The 26,445-nt window shown below is 40.4% G+C and overlaps 1 protein-coding gene across 3 annotated transcripts in view; it reads right to left on the reverse strand.

The window, feature by feature from the left end:
* The window catches only part of pak5 (p21 protein (Cdc42/Rac)-activated kinase 5), a 55,689-nt gene extending 30,280 nt beyond the window's left edge, over positions 1 to 25,409 (reverse strand). The window contains exons 1-3 of one of the 3 annotated variants that reach the window (XM_077510663.1): positions 24,899 to 25,409; positions 2,328 to 2,551; positions 50 to 88 (exon numbers count right to left, since the gene is read on the reverse strand). In XM_077510663.1, the coding sequence (XP_077366789.1) occupies positions 50 to 88; positions 2,328 to 2,531 (243 nt within the window). In that variant the 5' untranslated portion in view covers positions 2,532 to 2,551; positions 24,899 to 25,409. Of the gene's footprint in view, positions 1 to 49; positions 89 to 2,327; positions 2,552 to 8,891; positions 9,075 to 24,898 lie in introns of those variants that run through there. The other 2 variants (XM_077510661.1, XM_077510662.1) reach the window with 2 other exon arrangements.
* Positions 25,410 to 26,445: the final 1,036 nt, after the last annotated feature.

The raw sequence follows: 26,445 nt of genomic DNA on the forward strand, positions 1-26,445 counted from the left end.
CGGGGGGGGGGGGGTGTGGTTGGGGGCAGACGGGTAGAGGGAGTCATACTTTGGGCGTTTCGGACGGCCGGACCTTCTTGGGAGATATCTGTGAAGAGAGCAAGACAATTACTCTCTTGTTCCCCCCTCTTCAGAGATATTTCCTGTGGCATATTGCTGTTCTTGGTTGTGGCCATTTTAGTTGTGAGGCTAACGAGCTTGGATGCTAACTGCGTGCACTCGAAGTGGCACAACAGTAAGTAATTCCCCGCAACAGGTGGATTGTAATTTGTGTTTCTAGCTGGAAATAACACAGGAAAGCTTCCTTGTGATTGACTGGTGACCAGTTTGCAGGGTCAACCGATTGTCTAGATTGGTATTTCCTAATCTTTATTGAGCCAAGGAACATATTTCACTGCAACAGTCAACAGGGCTTTTCTCTTCAGTTTTGTCTTCAGCATGTAAAATTCATGCCCAATTGAATTCAGGTCAGGTGATTAACTTGCAAAAAATTCTGCCTTAAAAAATTATTTGGGTGCTTTCCCAGTGTGCTGCAGGTTATTGTCTATCTGCACTGTGAAGCGCTGTTCATCAAGTTCTGAAACATTTGGCTGAATATGAGCAGATAATGCACAAAAACACGGAAAAGGAACAATGAATTTCACACTGTTACTGTTGCACTTGTCTGCATCATTCTTTTCTTAAAAAGACGACAAACTATGTTGCAATTAATTTTTTAAAAGAAACTTCTTTTTTTGTTTATTGTGATTTTTTTTTTTTTTACACTACAGTACGTAGCTAAGCTAACCAGGTTTTTGTGTTACACCCCGGTTACTACTTGTTTTTTTTAAATGTCCTAATGGGAAAAAAAAGAGGTGTCTATATAATCTTTTATTACTTCCTTGTATCATTTCCAGCAATTCCACCAATAAATCTTGACTCTAACTCCACATTGTGGCGATGATGATTCATTTGGGCCTTCCCCGTTTGTTGCGAGTCAACCGTGCTATGAATTCAGAAACAAATCGATGGTTAATTTCCAGCCTGGAGGGCGGCAAGTGCTGGGGGGCCTTCTGGAAATCTCAACGATTATCGGACCAATGACGGCCAGCGTAGGCTGAAGTCGGGCATGACAACAAATACGACTTGAGCACTCAGGCCAGTTGAAATTGACTGAAACGTCTTTATGAGTATCAGTGTGAAAGCCAATGAACAACAACACAACAGAGGAGACACTCAGAAGGGTGAGACGAGGAGACAAATAAACAAAATGGAGACTTGCATTGATGTTAATGGATACAAGTGTTGTGCTGAAACAAATGACCAAGTTTAAATCTGCATTAAGCATATTTTCAAATCTTTTTCCCACTGAGTCATGTTTTTGTCGCCATCTGGTAATGCCGGTTTACTCAACATTTGCCTGAGTCATGTTTGACTGTCATCTACCCACAAAAATGTAGGTCTTCTCTATTTTTACTTTTTTTTTTACAATGACAACAAACATCAGCTGTGAGTGGCGCTTGTTGGTTTTCACTTTGATTCTCTGCTGCTCAGATCTCAGATGCTTTGTTCGTGACTTTTAACGCACCGCACCAAACAGAATACATTCAAAAGTAGGTAACAGCTTCAGACGCGCATCATGCAGGATTTATGTCACAAATTTTCAAAATGACTCAAATTGAATACCCATATCATTAATTCTTAATATTCTATCTCGACCAACAACATGGAGAAAAAGCCAGTCTAATAGGCAGTGTGAAAGGAGCTATTTTGTCTGACAGCACTAATTGCTTTAAACACAATAGCGTGGGAGAAGCCAGTTTCTTGTCAGCTGATAAACTTCGTACTACTGTGCTGATATTGCAAAACACGCTTATACACGGGTTTGTTCCCGACCCATTCTGTGACAGTATCCTTTACACTGAACAGTCTGTCTTGACGGGCTGCAGGAAAGGGGCTGGCTATAATTGTCAATCATTTAACACAACATGGCAGGAGAAGGTGTTAAACTTCATAACCCTGTCCATGGTTTTATGGCTTTAAAAGTGACCAATAATGCTTAATGCAGGTTTAAAGCAGCGCATTAGGTGATGATTATTAGTGGGCATATTAAGAGTGATGTAATCGTGTGAAATGGCCAGATGGTATTGGAGAAAACAAAGGAACAAGTGTAGGACTGGAGTGGTGTGAAGCAGGCATGCTCAAGTGAAAATGTATCTTTTAAAAATATCAAGATTAGAATCACAAGGGCTTAATCTGAAGAGGTCAAACTGGAGGAGTAAGCAGGTCCTAAATGGTAAGAAATGTTAAGGTATGCTTTGGATCTATGCGCTCCCTCCCCCCCTTACCTTCATGGGTGCAAGTTGGATGGGGGTGATGTAGGAGGGGTCCACCATGGGCTTAGGCCGGTTGGCGGTGTCAGCCAGGAGGCTCTGCCATTGCTGCGGCAGCCCGGTGAACTTCTGCTCCCGCGGATCGAAACCCGTGTGGACCCGGTGCTCGAAGTTGGACGGGGCCGAGATCTCCAGCCGTTTCTTCTTTTTACCGAACATGCTGGAAAACCCTGACAAACCTGAAGAAAAACAAGCAAAAATGTATCACTTGTTGCTCAATCTGATGTCACTTTCTATTAGGCTTTGCTCATACTATCACCTGCTAAGTTTTACTTAGCAGTCACTAGTGCAGCTAATGCGTGATGTTCAATATCAGCTAATGCTATCACCTACCTACTCCCTGTTTCCTGATAGCTTCATTTCAATTTCTACTGGATTTCTTCTAGCTCTGCTAATTCTGCCAGTGTACTGCTTGAGTCGTTTCCAGCTTTTTGCTAGCTTTGCTAATGCTTGTCAAGTTGTCGTTATACATCTCTTTGGTTTCTGCACATAGCTTGTACTTAACTTGCTAATGTGACTGATGTGATTAAACACAGTTTAAGTAGCAATTATTATTCATTTTGTAAAATAGGCCTTGCTCAGACCAGTTAGTGACACTAACTAAATTAAATCAAGTGTTCTACAGTCAAGCCTCGCTATGCCGCAGGAAAGAAACGAGGCAGCAAGTGTCTGAACATGCCAGAAAAGAACAAGTCCACTTTGGTTATGTAATTTAAACAGAAGAAAGACCAAAAAAAACCTAAACTCTTTCCACTGTGTCGGAACAAAATGTCAGGCAAATGATGCCAATTTGGGATTTGACTGCTTCTATTCGGTCTGAGAGTGTTGCTGTGAAAGTCACATGAACTGCGTGGTGTCCCTGGGACAAAATGTCAGGACGTTTGCTGTGAAAGGGGTTCATTGTTTTTCTCTTTCTAGGAGCCATTGTCCTCAGAGTCATACTTGGATCACCCCCTTTTCTTCTTTTCTGCATCTGCTATGGCACATATCATATTACTCGCCAGCGCCACCTGAAAGTCTGAAAATATTTGCTTCCTGACATTAAAATGTCCAAGCAAGTTAATTATTAACAGATGAAAAAAAATTGTCCAGAAGCAAGCTAAAGTGGAACAAAGATAACCAGAGGGAAGAGATCCTGCAAATTGAGTGAATCTCAATAGAAGATAGAGCTTTTATCTGCCTTTGTCTTTTACGCAGAACTTAGCAAAACCGTAACTGTGCACGTTCATTCAGCTACAAGGCACGTGTCTGCCCACTAGAGGTGTGCAAAATTTCCGATTCTTAGATTATTCACGATTCGGCCGTGGAACAATCGAGAACGATTCACAAACGTCCAAATTCCGATTATATAAATATGCCAAGGGAAGCGAAACGAGCGAAAAGTACGCGGAACTGAAACGCAGTAGCGCGCGCGGTCTTCGGGACGCTTTTTGGGACGGACCGAGAGTACACATCCACAACTCACGCCTCGAGATTCAAAACAACAATAAGCATGGCTGAGCTGACCAACCCACCTCTTCATGACATCAGACCTGCTCCGAAAAGACAAACAACTTGAGGCGGAAGTATCAGCTAGCTGGCTGCAGTGCGTCGGTTAGCGTTCTACAGGGCGCCGCGCAGTGATACGAACGAACGAACAGAAAAGTAGTGGCTGGCGGTAATGGCGTCTGACTTTATTCAGAAAAGAGTATTGTGGTGGAAATGTATCACGCTTTTGAAAACAAAAAGTTTTTAGAAGAAAAACGCTTTATTTCCGAGACCCCAGCCAGCTTGCTGGACTATTTTCTTTTTTATTTTCTTCTCGTCCAACGTCGAACCAGAACTGGTGTCACCGAACGCTGTCAGAAAGAAGTCAGTGCTGATCGCACACACGGGAGGTGAGGATCAAATTGAGATTCATGTTAAAAAAGGCGAACGATCCATTTAATGTTTACACGTTCATATTTACACAAGTTAAAAAGCAGAAAAGCACTTGAGGGTTTTTTTTTTTTGTACCTCTGAGAAACTTTAATGTTTACATGTTCATCTTTACACAACTTAAAAAGCAGGAAAGCACTTTTTTTTTTTTTTTAGGCATTTGTATTGAAGTAGTAGTTCACATTGTCTTTCATTTATACCTCAATGCACTTTTGAGTGGATAAAAATAATATATTTTTGCTCAGTGCTATGTTTTATTCTGTTGAAGACTGAATATACTTAAAAGCTGTTGTTACAGAATGAGGACTTGAGTATTTTATTTACTGTTTTGAACTGTTAACTTGATACTGAAATAGTAGTTTATGTAGGCCTGAGAGGACTGTTGTACTATTTTTGTAACTAATGTACGAAACATTAAAAGCACAAAAATACATTGGGTTTTTTCTGCTGCCTGGGGGGGAAATCAATAATCGTTTTATAATCGAATCGTAGCCTCTGAATCGTAATCGCAATCGAATCGTGAGGTGCCCCAAGATTCCCACCTCTACTGCCCACCTATCTGAACATTTTCAGGTCGACTTTGTCAACAGTCCAACAAATGGATGAGATCTTGAGGTTTTTACATTCAAGTGTGAAAAAGAGCAACCCTGGGAATCTCAATCATTTCCTTTGCTTATTTAGACTGGCCAAATTAGCTACTTCAAACAGGAAACGATAGAGCGATACAAGAGGACAACAAGAAAAGGAAGTATAAGCTTGGTGCGAAGGACAGCTCGCAAGGCTTTTGTGACATAAAATCACAGCATAATGCTGGGTAATCGCTTACTGTGGTCTTGGGGGGGGACTTAATACCAGATCAAAAAGGTGGACGTTACTTCATTACACAATCCACCTTGAGGACGCATTGACGCTTGAGTCGACATTGCGAGTCAAGTGTAAGCCATGTTTGCTGAGCTTCGAGATACAACAAGAGCAGGGTATGACACTAGAGACACTTTTAATTGTGATGCGATGGGACAAAAGCGGAATACTCACAAACCGAGAATGGGGCCAAATGTGAACATTGTATCCTCCCTTGCGATTAAGCCAGTTAAGGCCCAATTCAAGGACCTGCTTAGAATACGGTCAAAGCCAACAATTAAACCTGTTCAATATTTACAATCACACAACCAAAGTGAATGTCATTGCAAAGACTTTTAATTGAGGACTCTTAAATTGAGGTACACAATACACATACATAATAATTATCAGGCCTAATTTGAGCATTTATCCTCCCTAGCGATCAAAGCTAGCAAAGGACCCATTGTCAGATGTATGCAAAACTTTTCCTGAGCAATTATCCTGTCGTGTGGAGGCATGTGTGGCCTCACTCACATTTAAAAAAAAAAAAAAAAAAAAAAATCGGTTTAAAAGTGTTAAACATCAACGTCTGTACGGCACTTCTTCAATTAGGGGTTGTCTGTAAACGTTAATTCTCCATATTAGCAAAATAACAATAATAATAATAATAATAATAAGTCTAATAAGCAAAAATCTGCATTGTTTTTTGGCATCAAACAATATAAATTGTCCCCCCAAGCTTCCTATTTGATAAGCAGCCCAGAAAAAAAAGCCAATCCTTCCACTTTGCGCAATATGGGCTGACATCCAGATCTGCTGCCACGACTCCAAGACCATCCTAACCTTGTTTCCGTTTTTAGCGCCAGCACTGGACAAGGTGACCGCCGCAAGTTGGAATATTGACACGCGGGTCATTCCGATAAGTAATTAGAGTTGCCAACCCGTGGGCCAATGTAACGAGGCTGGAAACAATGTATAAAGAAGGAGGGGGCTGGTGCAACAGTTTCCATTCTGAAACGCTAACGACTAAACAAGTGTATAGTTTTTGATTCAGTATCGCATACTCAAGCGTCAAATATTGTACTTGTCTTCATCTGTCATTTTATATGCACTTTCCTAAAAAGAAAAGATATAAGCTTTTAAATATTTTTTTTCAATTTGTAGTATATCCATCATTTTTGTCATTACAGAATTTACTGTTACCGGTTTGCAGTTTCTTTTTGTTTCATCTTGACTATTTTGCAATCGTCATAACAAATGTTACCCACTATGGTTCAAAACACAAAAAGAAAACTGTGCAGATTCAAGAAAGTATCAATGTTGATAAGCTAAAAAGTAAAACAAACTTATTGCCCTAAGTGAAACTTGACTATCCACCCTCTAATAGTAAGTATACGATACGGATAATACTATATAAAATAGGACTGTAGATAGGAGTGTAATATTAATAGAGTTTGTAGTTTATAAGTATATGAATGACTATAGGTCACACTGTAATGCCAAATAACTTCCTACAAACATTTGAAGAACAGAAACAAAATCTGATGATGGTGGCCTGTGGGGTAGCCATGATAAAGACAGCAGACCCCTGACCTTGTTGGCCTCATCTTGGGATTATTAAAGGCTTGAAGAGGTTTAAATTGTCTCGACCAAGGCTGTGAGAGGGCGACGGCACAGAGGCATACTCAGTCTCACTGAGTCCACACATGACGGGTATCAGTGTTGAGGAAGCTCCTCCGTGGGGAGGAAAGACCCGCTGTGCAACATCACCCACGCTTAAAGTGTTATTTATAGGTAGACTGTAAGGTTTCACACTTAACGTTATACCGCCGCACAGTAACAATGTCACACAGTAATGAGCAGAGGTAATATATGGCAGACAATAGAAAGACTGTGACGGTGTTTTATGGTGCCTGTGTTTCGGAAGAGAAGCAAAGGTGAAAGCCAGTTTGCGTTAGTTTCTCCACGGGTTCTGAGTGATGCATACAGAGGTTGGGCGTTGGGGGTTGAATGGGGTATATGCCACGCAAGAGGCGGGACTTCCGACTTCCGTGATTTTGCACACGAGTTTGGTTCCGGTCCGGGTTGCGAACGCGCAACCGAGGGGCACAAAGTCGGAAGCACAAGTATTTTTGAGGCAGCCCACACGTCGCAAACCGAACCGGAACCAAAGCTGATGTGAAAAAACAGTCCCGCCTCTTCCGTGGCATATACCCCATTAGCCATTGTACTTATAATTATGCTGATGCCAATGGGAACGATTTAATTACTGCGTACGAATTGTGGGTCCTTTTCTTTTAACCTTGCTAGTTTGACTTCGCCCAAATATTGTTTAAAAAAAAAAAAAAAAAAAAAAGGTTTTTTTTTTTTTTTTTTTTTTTTAAGTATTCAAAGTAAATGCTGCAGTACGGTGGAATTATGGTTAAGATTCCTGTCTCTCAGTTAGTTCTGAGGTTTCGGGGTTCGTCTTGGCTGATTTGTGTCTTCTTCCTGTCTTCTCTGGGTAGTCCGGCTTCCCCCCGCATTCCACAAACGATGTTAGAGTCAATGAAGACTGACGTGTCCATTGGCATGAATGATTGACCTCACTATGATGTGGACAAGTGCTATATAATATCAACGGATGAAGCAAAATGCACAAACAAACACAAGGTCTCAGTCTCAGACGCACTTTTCTAACTAAAATGCACACAAACACAATGCAAAAGGGCTGAGTCGTCCCAGGGCATAGATCCTGATTCACAGGCTGATTTGTCTCCAAACCATCTGTCATCCTCTCCAGTCTCCACAGGCATTTCCTTTTTTTTTTTTTTTTTTTTTTTTTTTTTTGATAATAGCAATTTGACCGGAACCTGCCACACCTCGAAGCAAAATGACATGTAAGAAAGTTTGTACCCGTTTCTCACTGTTCATGCCAGTAAATGTATTCGTTTGCATTTTGTACTCATTTTGAATCACTTAGGATTGTTATCTAGAGGCTTAAAAGTTGCAGTTGAGATGCAGGACGTGATATAATAATCATCCATAATTCAAAATAGGACAGTGAAGAGGGACGTGATAAACAAGCAAAGAAAAGGCTAATTATTTAAGAGAAGAAGGTCACATCCTGCCTATTAGGATATAGGGCCAGCAAAAATCATAAACTTGTTTGCACATATTTGATCAATAGACATTTTGTTCAATTTGGAGAGCATTGCTCATTCACTCCTGTCCCATCTGCATTGGCGTGTTCCCTTAAGACATGTGCATGGTTTAATTGGCTTAAAAAAAAAAATCTTATGCACACACTCCCGTTTCACCTTCTACTACCCTCTAGACATGTTTGAAGAGTGGTAAATAGCCACTGGGAGGTTTGTGGTCATTAAAACAACATTCAACTTCAGGCTAACAACTTCCATAATGACTCATCTTAAGCAGGGTAGTGATTTTTAACAGTTTTTTAATATAGACCCCACTTATGGTGAAGAAAAATTGGCAAGTGCACGTTCTTATTGCTTTTATAGAATATGGTGTACACCAATAAAGATATATCGACATAACAGTTATTGGCTGATATACTAGGCTTGAAATCGGAAGTTGGGTGGAATACTTTTCAAATTTGCACAGTGTGAAGTTTACCACCATGCAACTTTATGTTGAAAACAATTGTGGGAAACCTAAATCAGCATACAAATTTGGGTTACATTGTAGATCTGTTGTAAACTTAAGACCACCTCAAGTGTAAATCCCACCCGAATGAGACGCTTGCATTGCTGCTCTTACCTAGTAACAAATGGCCAGTTTCTTTAAACCAGTCAAAGTGCTGGCAATACGCCATGGCCAAGTGCTCTGATGCTGTCAGATCCTGGTCACATGTTGGATGTTAAAGTGCACCTCTAATGGCTCCATTATCCACCACAAAACACAATGAGACTTCAAATCCCTTGAGGATGGACTAGTGATAATTCAGGTCAGATCCCGGACCCTTAGCAGCCCACCAAGAGAGCTGGCGTTACTACGACAACAAGCCCGTGACTGCGTTTGCGCCTGCATGCTCTGATAACTCCCAATGCGAGACGCAAAAAAAAAGCGCCGATGCCAGCAGCCCGCCCGGCACGGCAAGGCGCGGCCAGACAGCTAAAGCCCGAGCACGTCCCATTCCGCTTTCATTGTTTGCCTAACACCGTCTGACCGGGCCGCATCCCAAACCGAGTGCCCTCTGACCTTGAGCTGTCAAGCGTCCCGCGGACCTGACACGCGAGGATGCGAGTTGTGGCAAATTGATGCCGGCTCGTCGTTGCCTCCTCTTTCGTAGAGGACAAATGGCCCGGCGGAGGAGATAAGATGGATGCCAGAGAAGAAAACAGCTGGTCCAATCGGCGGTTGTGACAGAGTCTGGACGTTCGCCGAGTATTGAGGGGACATTCGGCCACTGACGGGCATCGAAATGCCACACTGGGGGTCCCGGCAGTAGTGTTTTCCAACCTTTACTGAGCCAAGGCACACATTTTACATTGGAAATGTCACAGAAACAGTAAACCCCTCACTATTCACGATGGACAGGCTGGCGACATACTACAAACAATGAACAAAAAACAGTTGTATATCATTTCCATCTCACCTTAAAACACTAAAATTACTTCAAAATGAAATGTTTTTTAAATTTGACACACCATGCAGAGAAGAGTGTTACCATCCCTGACAAATATCGAATGTGGATGCTAGTACTTCATCTTGCATCATCCTTAAGCATTCACGTAACTACGGTTGAGTCGTGAAAATGTATTTGTTTAAAGCGTATGCCGTGACAACGAGGCACTCTAAAAGTGGCCATACCAGTGTGAAACCCCTGTCCACATGGTGACTTTCACATTAAACACCTCTCTTCAGCCTTTTCATCATTATATGCGCCCACTCACAGCCAACAACGAGGCGCTCTGAAGTATTAATGTCATCCTGGAACCCTGGTCCACAATAAACTTCAAACATGTAGAATTAATTTATAAACAAATCTTTGAACAAAAGTCTTTACAGGGTTTTGAACCTTAAAATAAATGATTTACAGGTAATTTTATTCTGAAAAACTGCACTAAATGCGTGCAAAGGCGCTCCTGAGCTTCCAGTGTATCACAAACAATATCTTCTTGGCACGCAATTACTACTTTCCTATAAGATAGTGCTTGGGCGCCATCTTGTGACATCTTACAGAAAGAGCATAAACTAACGCAGAGAACCCTCATTCAATGCATTTCAACATGCACTTGCTGTTGTTTTTCCATGAGGAGAAAAATGCAGTGATGGCTAAAAGGGTCATGCAGCAGTCACACCCCTCTCCACAAGTGTGAGGTATAAATACACCACGCTACCTTCGAGGGTCTCGCCCTGAGGTCTTTTCCCTGTTGCTGGTGGGAGTGTGGGAGTGTGTGTGTGTGTGTGTGCGTGTGTGTGTGTGTGTTGGGGAACAGCTGCACGCTAAATACAGAGCAAGGCAAGTAGAATTACGGCAGCTAAAATGCATCTTACACATCTGTCACGCTAGCTTGGGAGGCTCAAGATCATTCCAGAAGCTTCATAAGCAACGTTAAAAGTAACATTGGTGACATGCAAATGACAGGATGAGCCTTCAAATGGACGGCAGAGAATAAGGCATGGGTGAGCAACCAATTGCCTATGAGCCATACATAAGGACGGTTTCATTCATTAAAGGTGTATTCAAGGATCTTTTGTCTCTCCGTCTTCCGGGTGGATCATTTTAACAATTGGTTCTCGATCCCGTCAATCAATCTGCCGTAATGACCTCGTGTGTGCTCGTTCTTAGCTGAGCACGTGCACCCGCCCCAGGCCCCACCCCCACGGACGAGCAGGAGAGCTGACAGGATGTCTGCATTTTTTTAAAAGTGACAAACGGACGTTTGGCTTCTACTTTTTGAGAAGATCCTTGAATACACCTTTAATCCAGCATATTGAGCACTAACGTGATAAAAAAAAAAATCCTGCAATGTTTACTTTTACTTTTAGCCGGTTGATGTGTTTGTGTTTGTTTTTTGTTTTTGTTTTTGTTTTGTTTTGTTTTGTTTTTTTGGGGGGGTGTCAGATCCCGATTTTAATATGTGGCAGGCTGGCAGAATTTTAAGATTAAAAATATCTTTTTTGTGAAAAGTCAAGATCGTGACTTTGACACTAAGTAAGTAGGTTCATTTGGATGTTGTCTTTGATGGGGACCCAATAAATTTAATTGGGTGCAGGATTATTTCAGGGAGTAGAACCCAAACCAACAGAAAATGATATCCAAATCTATTGCTATTGTCGTCCAAAATGTTTTTTTTAGCTATTTTACTTGACATTTACTCCACACATTAAGTATTCCAAATAAGTGATTATCCGTGTTCGTGGGGTGGAGGGTAGCCATCTCACTACCTTTGAAAAATAACATACTTCCTGCTGGTGGTTTTCCGAGTTAAAAGCACCATGTTTCTTTGAAAGCCTCCTGCTTCTCTCCCCATTATCTCAAGTTAAAGCCCCAACTTAATCATGTATTATTGATAGCCCGGTGAGAAGCCCTCCCTCCCTGTTGTCTGGGGAAACTAGTACCGGTCCTCTTCTTTATCATCAGGAGGACATTAACAAAATGGAGGTCAACTGGTTTGAACAATTTGCACATAAAATTATTTACTTTCATATCACTATTCGCAATTCTAATTTTTCCTTAGTCAAAACTTGCTTCTTGTTTCGACTTTTTTCCCCGTATTATTTCTTCTTGGAACATTTTACTTTTCGTATCATTTGATCTCACATTTTTCTTCGCAAATTTTATTCTTTGAAGAACATCACTACTTTTTTTTGTGAATGACTGGCATGTGCTCAGTACATTAAGATTTTTTTTTTGTAAAAATTAATTATTTTCATTGTAAATTCGGCTTAACAAAATTCCGACTATACTGTATTCTCAAAGAATTCTTCATAACCTTTTTATTTTGATTGCTATTAAATTTCAACTTCTCATATTTCAGCTTTTCTTGTGAAGTGTGACTTCTTGTAAAATTTCACTCAAAAAAAAACAAAAAAAAAAAAAAAAAACCCTAAGAAATCATGGATATTTCCCCTGCAACTGTCAGCATTGTGAAAGTTGCTGGACCCTCAGTGTGATTTTCCATTGGTCAAACTGCCGCAAACTACTGTTTATGAGTAGGGTAATGTGATGTGGCACTGACACAATCAATCTCCCCCGCTGCAGCCAAGGTTAACCAGCAGAAAAAAAAAAAAAGTCAGCTTTGACAGATGACGCACCCAGAGGATTTTCCCCGCATGTCCCGTTCGCAGTTTGTTGTGTTAATCCTCGGAAAGAAGAACGTTGGTGTGACCTCGTTGTGGGAAGAGCAAAAGTTCACGTGACCGTCCACTTGCGGACAAGCGGGAGAAGATAAAGACAACAGGAGTTCGGCAGCAGATGTATTGTTGCTTGGAACGTAATCATTCCACTGTTGCCCTTATCTGCCTTGTTCATTTTGCATGAAGAAAACTAACTACTGCCGTTACACTTTCCTAAAAAGAAAAGCTGGTGCGTTTGTACCATTTTGTTAAACAGTTTTTTTTGTTACGCAAACGCTAACACAATTGCAGTGAGTCTGTTAGAGGCTAACAGAATTCAAGTCTTGCTTTAAATTGCCTAGTGCATATAAAGTGGCTGACTACAGGTTGCTGGGAGCTTGTGATTGGCAAAGGACGTAAATGTAAATGACGTCTGGCTTTGTGGTTTTGTTTTCCGAGGAACAACACAATGCGGCGAGGTTATCTTGACCAAACAGGCCGCAGCATTAGCCTGCACAGATAAGTTGAAACTTATAAATCATTGATCGCAACGCCACTATGAACGGCCCCTTTATCCCACTACCCCCTTTCCACTCTGCTTGTCTTTATCCGGAGACAGTAAATGGAAGCTTATACCTGTTGACCTACATTACTGCCATCTTGAGTAGAAGAGGTTGTAATCTTGAAGCCTGGAGCCACGTGGTTTCAGTTCTACTACAAGCAAACAGCAGCAGATATTCAGCGGAAAATTACTCACTGCGAGAAAATTGCTCACTTGTAAGTGTCAGTAATGTGCATGATAAAAGACCGGACGTTACAACTCAGAGTCTACTACAAGGTTATTCCTATGAGACTGAAAGGCAGAGCTAACAATTGAAGCGCTAGCAGTATACAGTCAAATGGATTCTGTTCATTACATCTCAAACTGCTTTTGTTCAACTGAGATAAACGAATCTACAGAGAAACCGTGATCTTATTTCAAACGGTTACCTCAGGAGGTATGGTTTATAACTGTCCCGACATAACTGTCCCTTTTTAAAATTTGAATTAGCGTTACTGTCGTCTTTAGATTTTCTGAGAGTTTGATCACTATAATTGTGGCATAAAATCTTCAAACTGAATTAGTTTTACTATCAAAACCAAGCAAGGAAGTAACGTTTCGGTTTCCTGTGGAACCGTTTCAAATTTAAATTAGCGTTATTTTATTTAGCCAACAATAGGGAAGAGAAAAGGACACAACAATTAACCAAGCAACGTGTCAGTCAACCATCTTAGCATTTCACGTCTTACACACAATATTATACAACCCGTTAAGCTAGTAGGGATGACTCTGTGATGCATTAGCTCTAGTGTCTTTTCAAAGTGGCCCTTAAAGGTTGAAGTGCATGTTTCTTTGTGAGAAAAGATGCTCTTTTAATCCTCGCTGGCTCTCCAAGCCACAAGAGCAGGCAAAAATATTTATGACACGAGTGGTAGGGGAGGTGAGCCGCGAGCTGGTTGCCTACAAAGGCCACTCCAAGGCTACCGCCTGTTACTACTCCAGCTGCGCTTTGCTCAGGTGGTCCTCCGCTGCTTCGGCTTTGACGGCATGACGAGCCTGGAAGAGACAAGCTGGTTTGACAGCGGCTCCGGTTTGGACTGGACTTGACATTTCGTGGCCGCAAAAGGCGTTCTGGGTGTGCTCTCGTGGCTTCTTTCTAGTTATTTTAGGAAGCATTGTAAACTGATGTACATTATTTATCATGTAGAGCGGGAAGGAGCATCACTTGAGGACATATCCGTCACAAAACAATACTCTGAAAGCCACTAAACTCCCTTACTACTGCTAATCAGGTTTTAAGACTACAAGGGCCAAAGAGTCTGGCGTAGGCACATCCACGATTATTTAAGGACGTTTTTCAACAGGAAGTTGCAAGTCTTCTCAACGAATGACAGAGAGTTGCAAGTCAGATGGATGAATTTCCACTACAGGTTGAAACAGAGTTACAATCAGTTGTATTTTTTGTTTGTTTTTTCAAAACTACAAGCCTTTTTAGTTTTGCATTACAAAATTGATTATTAGCCACCTATAATCACGATACATATTATTAGCAGCATTTTTCAGTAGTCCCTTGCCTATTCACATATCAACCTATTAACATTTTTTTTTCTGTGGAACTTACCCCCACATTGTTTGTTTTTTTTTGGTCTTCTTTCTGAAAACTAAGACATCGGCGACCCTAATGAAGATAAGCGGTACTGGATGGGATGAATACTAAAAACTACAGGCCCAGTGTGACCCATCGGCCTGAAGTTCCCAGCAGAAATGTTCTCATCAGAGCAGCAGACTCATACCGGTCCACATGACTTCACATGACCGATGCGCCAAGATAACACGTCGGGATTAGGCCTGCGTAGTGTCCCTATACGCGGTTGTGTGCACCAATGTGTGCAAATCCTAACTGAGGAGCAAGAAGAGGCTATGGTGGCAGTTCCCAAGATGGGGGATTAAAAATCACCGCTTCCTTAGCAATTTAGAATTGGTTCGTATTTGCACTGTTAATGGGCAACAAAAAGTCTGCTTCAAAGTATGTTTAAATACTGTTGATACCAAAGCAAGAATCACGGAAGGGAAAACTCACGCTAAGAAGCAGACAATTTATTAGAATTATTTTACATATGAGAAAGGAACCCGGTGGAATGCAACCAATAATGATGATAATTCTTCCAAATCCACGTTTAGTTGGCAAATAATGTGAACTTGTGCTTATCTACATAGTCATGCTAATGCTAATGAAATGGGCTGTTTCATACTGTGTGCTAATAGCATGAGAGCAAGAGAAACAGTGAGCGAGACACAACGCTAGCTATCGACATAATGGACGGCTGACTTGATGAGCGTGCAGCTGCCGGTTACAGAGCATTACTAGCATGCCACGCACGTCAGCCTGCATCTTTTTTTTGTGTGTGCGTGTACTGCCGTCCCTTAGCGGCGTTCATTTCCTGCTGTTTCATGCCCGAGCATCAAAGAGGGCACAGCTGTGTCACTGGATAACCGCTTTCATCTATTCAGCAGCCGCATCTGCGCTAACGTTTTGTGCTACGTCATTAGCAACCGACATCACAAGGTCTTTGGGCTATAATCTTCACTCGCGCGTACATGCAGAAAGTATGCACGTTCGCACTGAAAATCACACATGGCAGAAAGGAGGCTCAAAGCCTTTTCACACTGCACTTAACCAGAGCACAGTTTCGCCACCCAACAACCGTGTCAGTAGATGCTCTGCACTGACAATTTTCTGTATCACATTTGCGCCTTATAAAGTTAGGGCTTTGCATTTTAACAGTAACAGATATAGCAGATTTGTAGCCGGACTGACATCCAAACCAGCTGAAAAAGGCACCAGGCTACTTCCCATTCGGTTTCCCTCGCAACCAGTGCCAAATATGAGCATCGTGCTTGTCCTCGTCCCTGCGCCCTCCTCGCCAGTGGGTTCTGCACAAACCCAGGGTAGTGTGTAAGCGTCTTAAATGAGACTGCTTGAGGTATTGTCGGTATATGTTAAGATGCTACAAGTGTCATAACACATACACACACACGCTTAGTTAGCTACGTGATGGTCCGGCTTCCGAGCTATATTTAGGCCGGATGACAGCTCTTTGGCTGCAGAGGGGAGCACAACAACATAACGATAAGCCAAATGCCTCAAAGTGCTGGTGTTAATACTAGTGATGACAAAATTAACAATTTGTGACGTTTTCCTGTTACAGCAATTAGCTAAATGTCCAATTGAAAATGATGTCATGGTTCATCTAAATTAGTTAGTATTTTTGCCTTTTTTTTCTGATTTTTGTGTATATTTTTTTAAATCTATTTTCAATACTTTAGTTCTAATTGTTTTTATTTTCATCTATTATTTTGTAATTCTTTTGAAATATTTTGGTGTTTATCCCTAGTATTCGTGGAACTTTCATAAATTTCTTGCCAACTATAGTTGTCTAATATGTTTGTATTTGTTTCTCAGAATTCCAATTTTACGTAAAAAAAAAAAAGCTTTGATATTTATTCAAATAGCTGATTCTTGTCTAATATTTTATATTGTTATTTTTTTCATAATTAGTTGAATATTTATGTAGTTTGTATTATGGGTTGTTGTTTTTTTTCAGCATCTGTACTTTTTGTCCGTTATTCTGTACTGTCTAAATGAGTCTATTCTTAACTAGTAGGTTTGTATTTTTCATATGTTTGTATTTTTTTTCAAATATTTTTCTTTTTATCCCTAATATTCATGGAGTTAGTTGTTCCACATTTTCCTTTTTTTTTTTTGGCCAATATTGCCTAGTATTTATTTTTTGGCCAATATTTCCTAGAGTCTGTTTAGACAGTTTTTTTTTAAATTCACATCAGGCTGTATTTATTCACTAATATTTTGACTAACGCCACTCCCTTCCATTAGCATTTCTTGTAGCAATATGGCGATAACCCTGATTATATTGTTCACTATAATAATGGGTGACATGACATTTTGATAGCATTTCATCTATTGTAACCATAGAAGAGGTGTATTTTTTGCCCACGTTCAAATGTCATACTGGGGCCTTATCAATGTCTAACGACCTCATGGTAAATGTTGCGTGTATGGCAGAGAGGATGTAAGTAACTCTCAGACCACACGCTTCCCTTTGAAGCATCCTCCACCCGGTGGGTTATGGAGCCGAGGGGTTGTAATGAATCACGCGAAGCCTTAATGAATATCCTTATTCAAGTTTGCTTTGATGCAATTCCACTTGACTGATCTCAAATCACAGAACAAAACAGCGTCTGCGCTGACGGATTCCTTCAGGATGCGTGAGTCTTCATCACGCGTCTCTTCCTCCACTCTAATTCCCTCTGTGGGCAAAACAAGGAAATTTGAATTTTAGAAGAAAAAAAAAAAAGGCCAAAAAAGATGCTGACCTGGTATCTGTTTTATGGTACTGAACATATGTAACAATCGCTTTACCAGCTCAAAAGAGCCACTAAATGAATTTCCTGACAACAAAAGAACAAATACGCTAAAACCTATCAGGGCTGTAACGACACATCAAACAATCACTGTTCTATTTTGTCCCTCCCGACCACCAGATGGCGGTGCCAAAACAGCACGGAATATCCTACGCACGTTCAGTACATACCGGCACTTTGCTTTTTTAATTTAAGGACATAATGTGGAACAAAGTGTGAAGATAAACATAATTTTTTTGTGTAAACAGAGACATATTATTTACATTAAAACACTGAAAACTAATAGGAGCAAATTGAATGAATACAAAAAATAAAAAATACAAGAAAAAAGTATTACTTGCTGTTATAAATTAGCTTAAATATTTTCTTTTTACGGTAGTACAACACCAGTTTGTCTTCTTTTTAGAAATCCAATAAATGATTCTCAAAATAATGCGTACAATAAAATTAAGAAATTAATATTTAATTGTGAACAGCAGGTCAAATCTGTCATTTTGTGGAAAAGTGAAACATCAACAGTTAGTCTTTTTTTAATTATTTATTTATTAGAAACTGTCTATTTGTAATAAATTCTCCCAAAAATAAGGACTGACTCAAATAACTAAAATAATGTGGACAATAAAGCTTTAACCTTAAAAATGACCACACAGTACAGACTTAAATATTTTCTTTTTAGTCTTTTTAGGAAAGTGCAACATTGATAGTTTGTCTTTTTAGGAAAATTAATGCAGACAAGTCCAACACTAGCAGTTTGAACTATGAGAATTATGCTCCAAAAACAAGTTTTACATACCATACTGTCAAAAGCGTATCATTAGCCATGGCGTCACCAGAGACTGAGCAGAGTTGTAGTTGTTTACGGAGTAAGCGTGTGACTAAAGCGCAAAGCCGTTTTCCATGTGGAAATTCTCTATAAGAATCTATCCATATTTCTTGCAGTAAATATTTTGATGAGAAATTTTCCCAGATTTACCCTGTTGGACTGGTTCTCCTCCTTGGTGAAGTTTGTTTTGGGCGTGGTTACCGCTACAGTCTACGTATTCATTCACAATTGAGCTAATTGTGGTAGTAATGACTTTTCATGTCTAATGTTGGGCGGGCGCAGTCGAGACAAATGCATTCTACATGTGCCAGTGATTAAAGCTGGCATTTGTTGCTGTTAATAAAGCAGCAGAAAGTGAATGAAGGAGCAGACGCCAAAGCAATTGGCTTTCTCAGCCGGACCCGTTCCAAACAGGTATCGCTTTAAAAGGCGATTAAACTGGATTTAGGCGGTGGCTGGTCAAGTCCGTGCACATGACATCAAACGAGGAGGAGACTTGCACAATTCACCGTATGACAACAAACATAAAATAATGGAACAAATTAAACTAAAATGGAAAACATTTAAATGTGTCAAATGACACAACCTAAGTGTTTTTTTACAACCGTGCTAAATTTGAATGTTAAAATATAAATACATATACATATATATATATATATATATATATATATATATATATATATATATTTTTTTTTTTTTTTTTTTTTTTTTTTTTATTTATTTTTTTTAAGAAATCACCAGGTATATTCGAATTAGGCTTTAAAATCATAAACCATTCTCTCCACTCTCCAATGCTGTGGGCGTGTCTATTGAATGAGATAGAACCCCGCCCCACTCAACTATTAATCAAATACCACATCTACAATCTAGAGAAATGGATGCAACTTTAGCTAGCTTCTTCCTTATGTATACACATAACTACATTGTCCTTCTCTCTGTCAAATTCGAACACACATGGCTGACAACGAGGCACTCTAACACAGCCACAACAGCAAGCTCTCTAAAGGGAAGACTCATTTTTCGGGGGGTAGGCATAGCAAGCGAGCTAACTCCACATCACAATTTTGCCGATGAACAGAGCTGATGAACAAAGTCACTAAAGTTTTAGAGCGGGCACGGGCACCTCAAATACAAACACTGAAATACAAAACTAGGTGGTGCATACATAAACATAAATCAATAAAATAATCAAAATAAATAAAGAATTAAAAAAAATAAGACTGGTCAAGAATGGTCACTGTACACACAAAACACAACAAGGAGGCCTGCTAACACTTCAACTATTCACCAGCTGATTTAAAAAAATAAAATAAATTAAAAAAAAAAAAAAAAAAAAAAGAGATATATAAATACAACAGCACGCCTGCCTCAGCCTGAAGGGTCAGGCGAGTCGGGCAGCTGAGGCAGATGCGGCGCTCCGAGGCCCCAAGGCAGAGCTGGGATGTTCAGGCTTCACTGGGCCTCCTCGGCAACGCGCACACAAAACACACGCACACACACACACACACACACACTGCCACAAGAAGTAGAACAGCCTCAACGAGCGGAGAAATGTGAAGGGGGATTTAGGTTATGTGTCTCTAATTCTATGGAAGTGTGCGACCTAAGTCTTTCTGTGCCTGTGTGTGTGCTGAGTACAGAAAATGATGAAAATTGCCATGGCATCGCAATTCTCTTGAGGAACAGCGGTGAAAAACTGAGAACTTCAAAATGGCTTCCACCCCTATTATCATGCTTTTCGTTTAGTGCTAGCGTGCTAACATTGCAGTGCTTGTTTTTCACTCATAGACCGCTCTCTGGTTTTCATGTGGTTTTATTTACATCTCAAGCTAGCTATGAATGTGAGTCTTGACAAGCAAAACCCAAATTCGAAAACTGACATTCACATAAGAACTTGTTGAGTTGTCATGTAAAATCATCGTTAACCCCACACTGCAAAACTGTTATTTTAGCAGGTGCTGCCATTTTGGTGAGCAACTAATGTGAATCGCTGGCACGCCACTGTTTCTTTTCTACTTTCAAAATTTTTTGATGCCCCGAGTGAGGCCATTGCCTGTTTCCACCCAATGGAGAGCTGGATGTTTGTTGCACAAACGGATGGGAGAGTACCGATACGAGGTAGCTGCTTGCACCTCTCACTAATATAAAAGTACGTCTTCATAGGCAAAGTCATCTTATCTTCCTCCTCATTCCTGACAAGCTCCCTTGTCCTCATCTGCCTCTACAGGCTATCTGTGCCCTTTCCAAGTGTCATCTGTAAAGGTTGGCGCCTAATTTGCAAAAACCAGGCGACCAGTGCAAGGCTGCCAGCTGGCTTTTCGGAGAGGCTCCAAACTGTCACAGGTAAGCACTCTAGCATAAAGATGCCGCTACGGATGATGTAACGGAAGCAGCGGCGGCATGCAGAACTGCCGACTTCCTCCTCCTGGTTAAATTATTCACTGTGTGACTCCATCTTATGTAATTTACTGTGAGCAACCAAGGACACCAAAAATAGATGATTGCTAAGTATCCAGAAATGGGGAATAAAATGTACAGTCAGCAGAATAGGAAGGTTGAAGACTGTTATGAGCCATATGAGTAGTGTAGGCTGTGGCATTCCCTGGAGCTTTTGATTATTATGTAAATCTCTGCATGGACTCTGCTACCAAGAGGCAATGACTATTGTTCAAAAATTTGGCGTGACCCAGACAATTTCATGTTTCCAGTTGGAATAACACACTATAGGTCAAAAAGTGTCCTCATGTCTTAAGAAAGTAACTCATTTACTATCGTGGACGTCTATATTCGTTAATTAAAATCCACTACTGGCACTAACACATGGTAGTTTTTTTTAGTTCGAGGTGTGAGCAAAGAAAAAAAAAAAAAAGCATCTGCTTCACGTGTTTCTTTTCACAAAAACTTGTTCTCCCACTTATTAGTCAGAAACAGTGTTTTTGACAAACTTTCTTGTACTTCTGGTACATTGTTTCCTAATCATAGCCACTTTTTCAGGGAAATGTTGGAAGATCTGCGATTGGCTGGCAACCAGTCCAGGGTGTACCCCGCCTCCTGCCCAGAGCCAGCTGAGATAGGCTCCAGCACCCCCCGCGACCCTTGTGAGGAATAAGCGGTCAAGAAAATGGATGGATGTTGGAAGATGAGGATGGGAGTAGTCGACCAAGTCGATTGGGTCGACCACAAAAATACAAAAATTAGTCAACGCAAAAATGCATGCATTGAAGGTATTTTAATAATTTTTAGAAACGTATTTGAGGCACCTGGAAGTTGCCGGAACCAATATTTCATGTTTCCGCACTTATTGCTGACGGACTCCAACCGGCATTCACAACTACTAACTAAAATGCTTCTTAGGGTTTGTTTGTGGTCTCTTAGACTGAAAAGGGAGATATTTAGCATCACTACGTCTTAAGTTTGTAACAAAACAACGTCAAAATCGCTAAACATATCAAAGAGTTATAATGAATTATTGGAGGCCAACATACGTAAGATAGCAGCCCTGCGTGTGTCAGCAACAGGAAGGCGGCATCTACTATAACATAGAGCAAGACTCATTCCTCGCGATCCCATGGCGACTCCAAGTTTTTGTTTTGTTTTTTTCACTCCTCCAAGTCATGTGCAGACTAAGCCATTCAGCATTTACCATAAGGACAATTACTACGGTTTTACGCCACCAAATGTACATTAACTGAGCCAAATTGACCCAGATGGCCACAATGCACTCAACAACAGATGCAAGGGAGTTTGCTAACACGGACGCTGGCGGACCTTAGAAATGAACTCACTCCGCAATACCATTGGCTAGGTTAGCATTTGCATTATCAAGTACAATAGTGAGTACTCATGATGTTTATGGATTTACAATGGGATGGAACCAAAGAAAAGCACCAGGGTGACGGCGCGGGATCCTGGAGCATACATTAAGTTATTTGAAAAACCTTTCTGTGCAGGTAGTATGCTGCATCAATGGCCATTGCAGGCTTCGACAATTCATTAATTTGAACGAGACAAGCGAATATGTCAGGCTTAGTAAACATATGATGAAGATAAAGCGCGATTTAAGTGCATTCCATTTACTATTTAATATGGATTATCCATCCATTTTCTTGACCGCTTATTCCTCACAAGTGTCACGGGGGTTGCTGGAGCCTATCCCAGCTGGCTTTGGCCAGTAGGCGGGGTACACACTGGACTCGTTGCCAGCCAATCGCAAGGCACACAGAGACGAACAACCACTCACTCTCACAAGCACACCTAGTGACAATTCGGAGCGCCCAATTATCATTGCATGCATGTCTTTGGAATGTGGGAGGAGACCGGAATGAATATGGATTATATCAATTATATTTATATATATCAACTGTTGTACTATGAAGTGATTTTTCAGGAAAAGTACAATAAGTAAGTGATTTGAGTTTATTCAGGGATAATGATAATTGCAATTTATCATTTAGCATAGGCTAATTTTCTTGGTGTTTGTGTAATATGTGCATATGTGTGCAAGATAAGGAACAATGAGTATTTATATCCACTAAATTCAACTCATCTTCGACCTTCGTGGACTTAAAAAAACAATTTTTTTTTTTTGAGGGGGTTCGATTAATCGATTAATTGATCATCGATAGACTTCATTTTTAAAAAGGTCAGTGACAGCACTAGATGGGGAAACATTAGGGGAAACATTAGGGGTATATTTATTAATAGAGACAATTATATATATATATTTTTTTTTAACTGTAGGGAGGACGTCTATAATTGAGAAGTTTTTTTAGGTTTGATGATCATAACTTTAAAAAAAAATAATAATAAAAAAAGATTCCGCTATCAAAAATCAAGATATTTATAAAAATCAAAACAGCCTTTGAATGTAGTTAGCGGTCATTAGCGAGCGGCGAAGGAGCGTGTGCACTACCAGGTTTAACGAGCGTATCATGTTACGTTGATTAAACGGCGCCATATGTCACACTTGAATTTATGGTCAATGAGGGGGCGGCAGGCTGGCTGCCATCAGTATGTCTGTTTGACACAATCAATAATGGTTCATCTCATTAAAACACAAAAACAAGCATTGTGGTTGAATGAGTCTACAGTAGGGCTCAACGATTTTGGGAAAATAAATAAATAAATATATATATATATATATATATATATATATATATATATATATATATATATATATATATATATATATATATATATATATACACATATATATATATATATATATATATATATATATATATATATATATATATAATGTGTATAATACATGGGAAGAGTACCATGAAAAAAATAATTACAAATCACAACATATAAAAATCGCAACTGGATTACTTTTCAAAATCATTCATCGAAATCATTCATCATCCTAATATGAATCTGCCAATGGTACATTAGTAAAATGATCTCGCTAAACAGGTTGAAATTTCAAACGAAAATCTGTTCTCAACTGCCAGAACTCAGGGATGGACAAACTCGGTCCTCGAGGGCCGGAGTCCTGCAGGTTTTGCATGTTTTCCTTCTCCAACACAGCTGATATATGATCAGCTCATCGGCAAGCTCCGCATAAGCCTGATAATGATCCTGTTGATTGGAATCAGCTTGTGTTGGAAGAGGGAAACCTGCAAAGCAGGACACTAACATCTGAACTTGCTAACAACTCAGTATAAGACTAGCAAAATGAAGTAAGGGAAGATGAGAGGAACCAGCGCAAGTCTACCTGAGGGAGGCATTTATTTGTTTAAAGTAGAATGACACCTTTTGTCAATAATAGTGCCGTCTACTATTTGAGGAAATACATGAAATACAGTCGCTCTAATTTGCACAAGTCATCTTTCCACTCTGAGGAAAAACAAGGTCACGCTACAATGCCACAAATAAAGGCCAGAAATCAAACAACTGGCAGGTCCGACTGGCGCTGAAGGTGTTGTGTATGAAGTGTTTAGTTATTATTACCTCCATTAGGGCAGTGTTTGCGCCCGGGGCGATTATGAGCTTAGCAAGCGGGAGAGGTGGGGAACCCCGGCAAGATCAACACTTTTAATTTTCCTCTCCACTACACTATTCCTAATCCCATGGACACAGTGAACTTGAAAAGCAGCCCATCTGCCACCCTTTATTTACCTGCCCTACATTGACACACACTGAAGGCTGAGTGCATGTGTGTGTGTAGACCATCATACAGTAGAAGTGTTGCAAAAATAGCCAAATTGTGTACCTATGCAATGGAAGGAATTTGGCCATATGACACAAGTGGAAGAACATAAAATAACTCATAGAAAGCTAAAGGAGATTGTTTTTGCAATGCATTCGACAGGAGCAAGAAAAACGCATGCACAATGCTGCAAAAACACCATTCAGAATGGTGTGTGCGTGTAATGCCCACCCGCTTCACTACCAAGGACAGCGGCCGATGAGCGGCGATGGAGCTGACAGCCCCATGACAACAACACACGCCGTGGCCACACGAATGACAGCTCCCTTCCCGTCGCCGCGGCCCGGTCCGAGCCAAGCCAAACCAAACCCCGGTTGTTCGGACACATGAAGCCGAGGAGAGCTTCGCCTTTCCCGCCGGCGAGCGTTCGCTTCCCTCCCCACTTTTCCTCCTCCACCACTATCAACCTACCATCCACTATAGTCGCTCAAAATGGATTCCAAACACACGCCGGCACTCACCTGCTCGTCACCGGTCGAAGAGCTCACATGTCCCGTCGCTTTGTCCGGTTCTCTCCTTGACGGTTGTGGTGACAGCGTCGGCGGGTAACGTTACGTGTGAGCCAGCGGCGCCATGTTGGGTCTCGGGGAGCTACTCTCCTCCTGTGCGCCACATCCGGGCCGCTCGGAGGAGTGAATGAGAGGCGGCAGAGGGGCGGAGAGCACCGGGGTAACAAGCGGAGGAACACCTGTGTTAGCCCCGGGGAGAACGCTCACCCTCTCGGATAATGGGAAGGCTCCTTCCTGAAGCATAAACGCGCGTTGTCGTCAGCAGCTCTCGTTGCTAGCGCGATGCTAACGCCCCATTGCAATTACATTAGCGATGCTAACTGGGTTTAGTGCTGACGTCACGGTTAATTAGCATGGACAGGTTTGGAAGTTGAGCTTTAACATGAAACACAGGATTTGACTCAAAAGCACCCTAAATATAATCTGTACAACGACATCTGACTCAAAGTGGGGTGTAAAAAAAACGACAGAAAGCGTTTTAAAAGTGCAGTAGCGTTATCCTGTGACGTCATAAAAACGATGACGGCGCCATCTCGTGGTGTGTTGTGAGAGCGAGGCTAAAACGGAACGTGCTGAGACAAGTTATAACCAATCGCAAACAAGTGACGTCACATGTTGCCTGCATCGGCAAAAACACGTAAACAAAATGAATAGTAAAAGTTAATAAAATAAAAGCAAAAACGACTCCTATTAAAAAAAAACTACATTTAATATACTTACTATTTATCTTACTTGGTATTCATTTAATAATTTTTATTTTTTATTTTTAGTTATTTAGTCTAAGTAAGTTAAATTTGTCATTTTAGTTTTAATTTGTATTCTTTTAAATTATTTTTTTATTTATTGTATTTCTTTAAAATTATTTCTGTATTTCAAATTTACATTTTGATAATGGCATTTTTATTTATTTTTTTGGCCATTAATTTCATTTACATTGTCCATTTTTGTTTCAATTTGTATTCATATAAATTGTGATTATTTATTACTGTACTGTATTTTTCCCCATTTCCATTTACCTCTGCTACCTTTTGTGTAACTATTTAATGTTCATCCTTCAAAATCAATTATAATGCCTCTGCTTGTTTTTGCAACGTTGACCCAGCAAGCATTAAGTTGAAGTATTCCAAGATTCCCTGTCATTTATGACATTTTTTTTTTTAGTTAGCAAGATGGCTAATCTAATAAGGATGCGAGCAGACAACCCGTTGGCATTGTTAAATCCCATCAGTGTTATTTGTCGTGTGGTTGCCGTAGAGATTTATTGCAAAACATGTATGGAAGCGCTTGTCTCACTGATATCCTCACGTCACATTTCGTTGTGTGTTAATTTGATTGTTGCCATGCCAACATAATGTGACCTGTAAAATGAATGAGAACATTTACTGTAGAAATAAAATAAGTTTAATTTACTGTAATCATTGTCAAGTTTTCATTGGGATTGAGGTTAGTTATATATATATATATATATATATATATATATATATATATATATATATATA

Source organism: Festucalex cinctus, chromosome 21, assembly GCF_051991245.1.
Source record: "Festucalex cinctus isolate MCC-2025b chromosome 21, RoL_Fcin_1.0, whole genome shotgun sequence".
Lineage (NCBI taxonomy): Eukaryota > Metazoa > Chordata > Actinopteri > Syngnathiformes > Syngnathidae > Festucalex > Festucalex cinctus.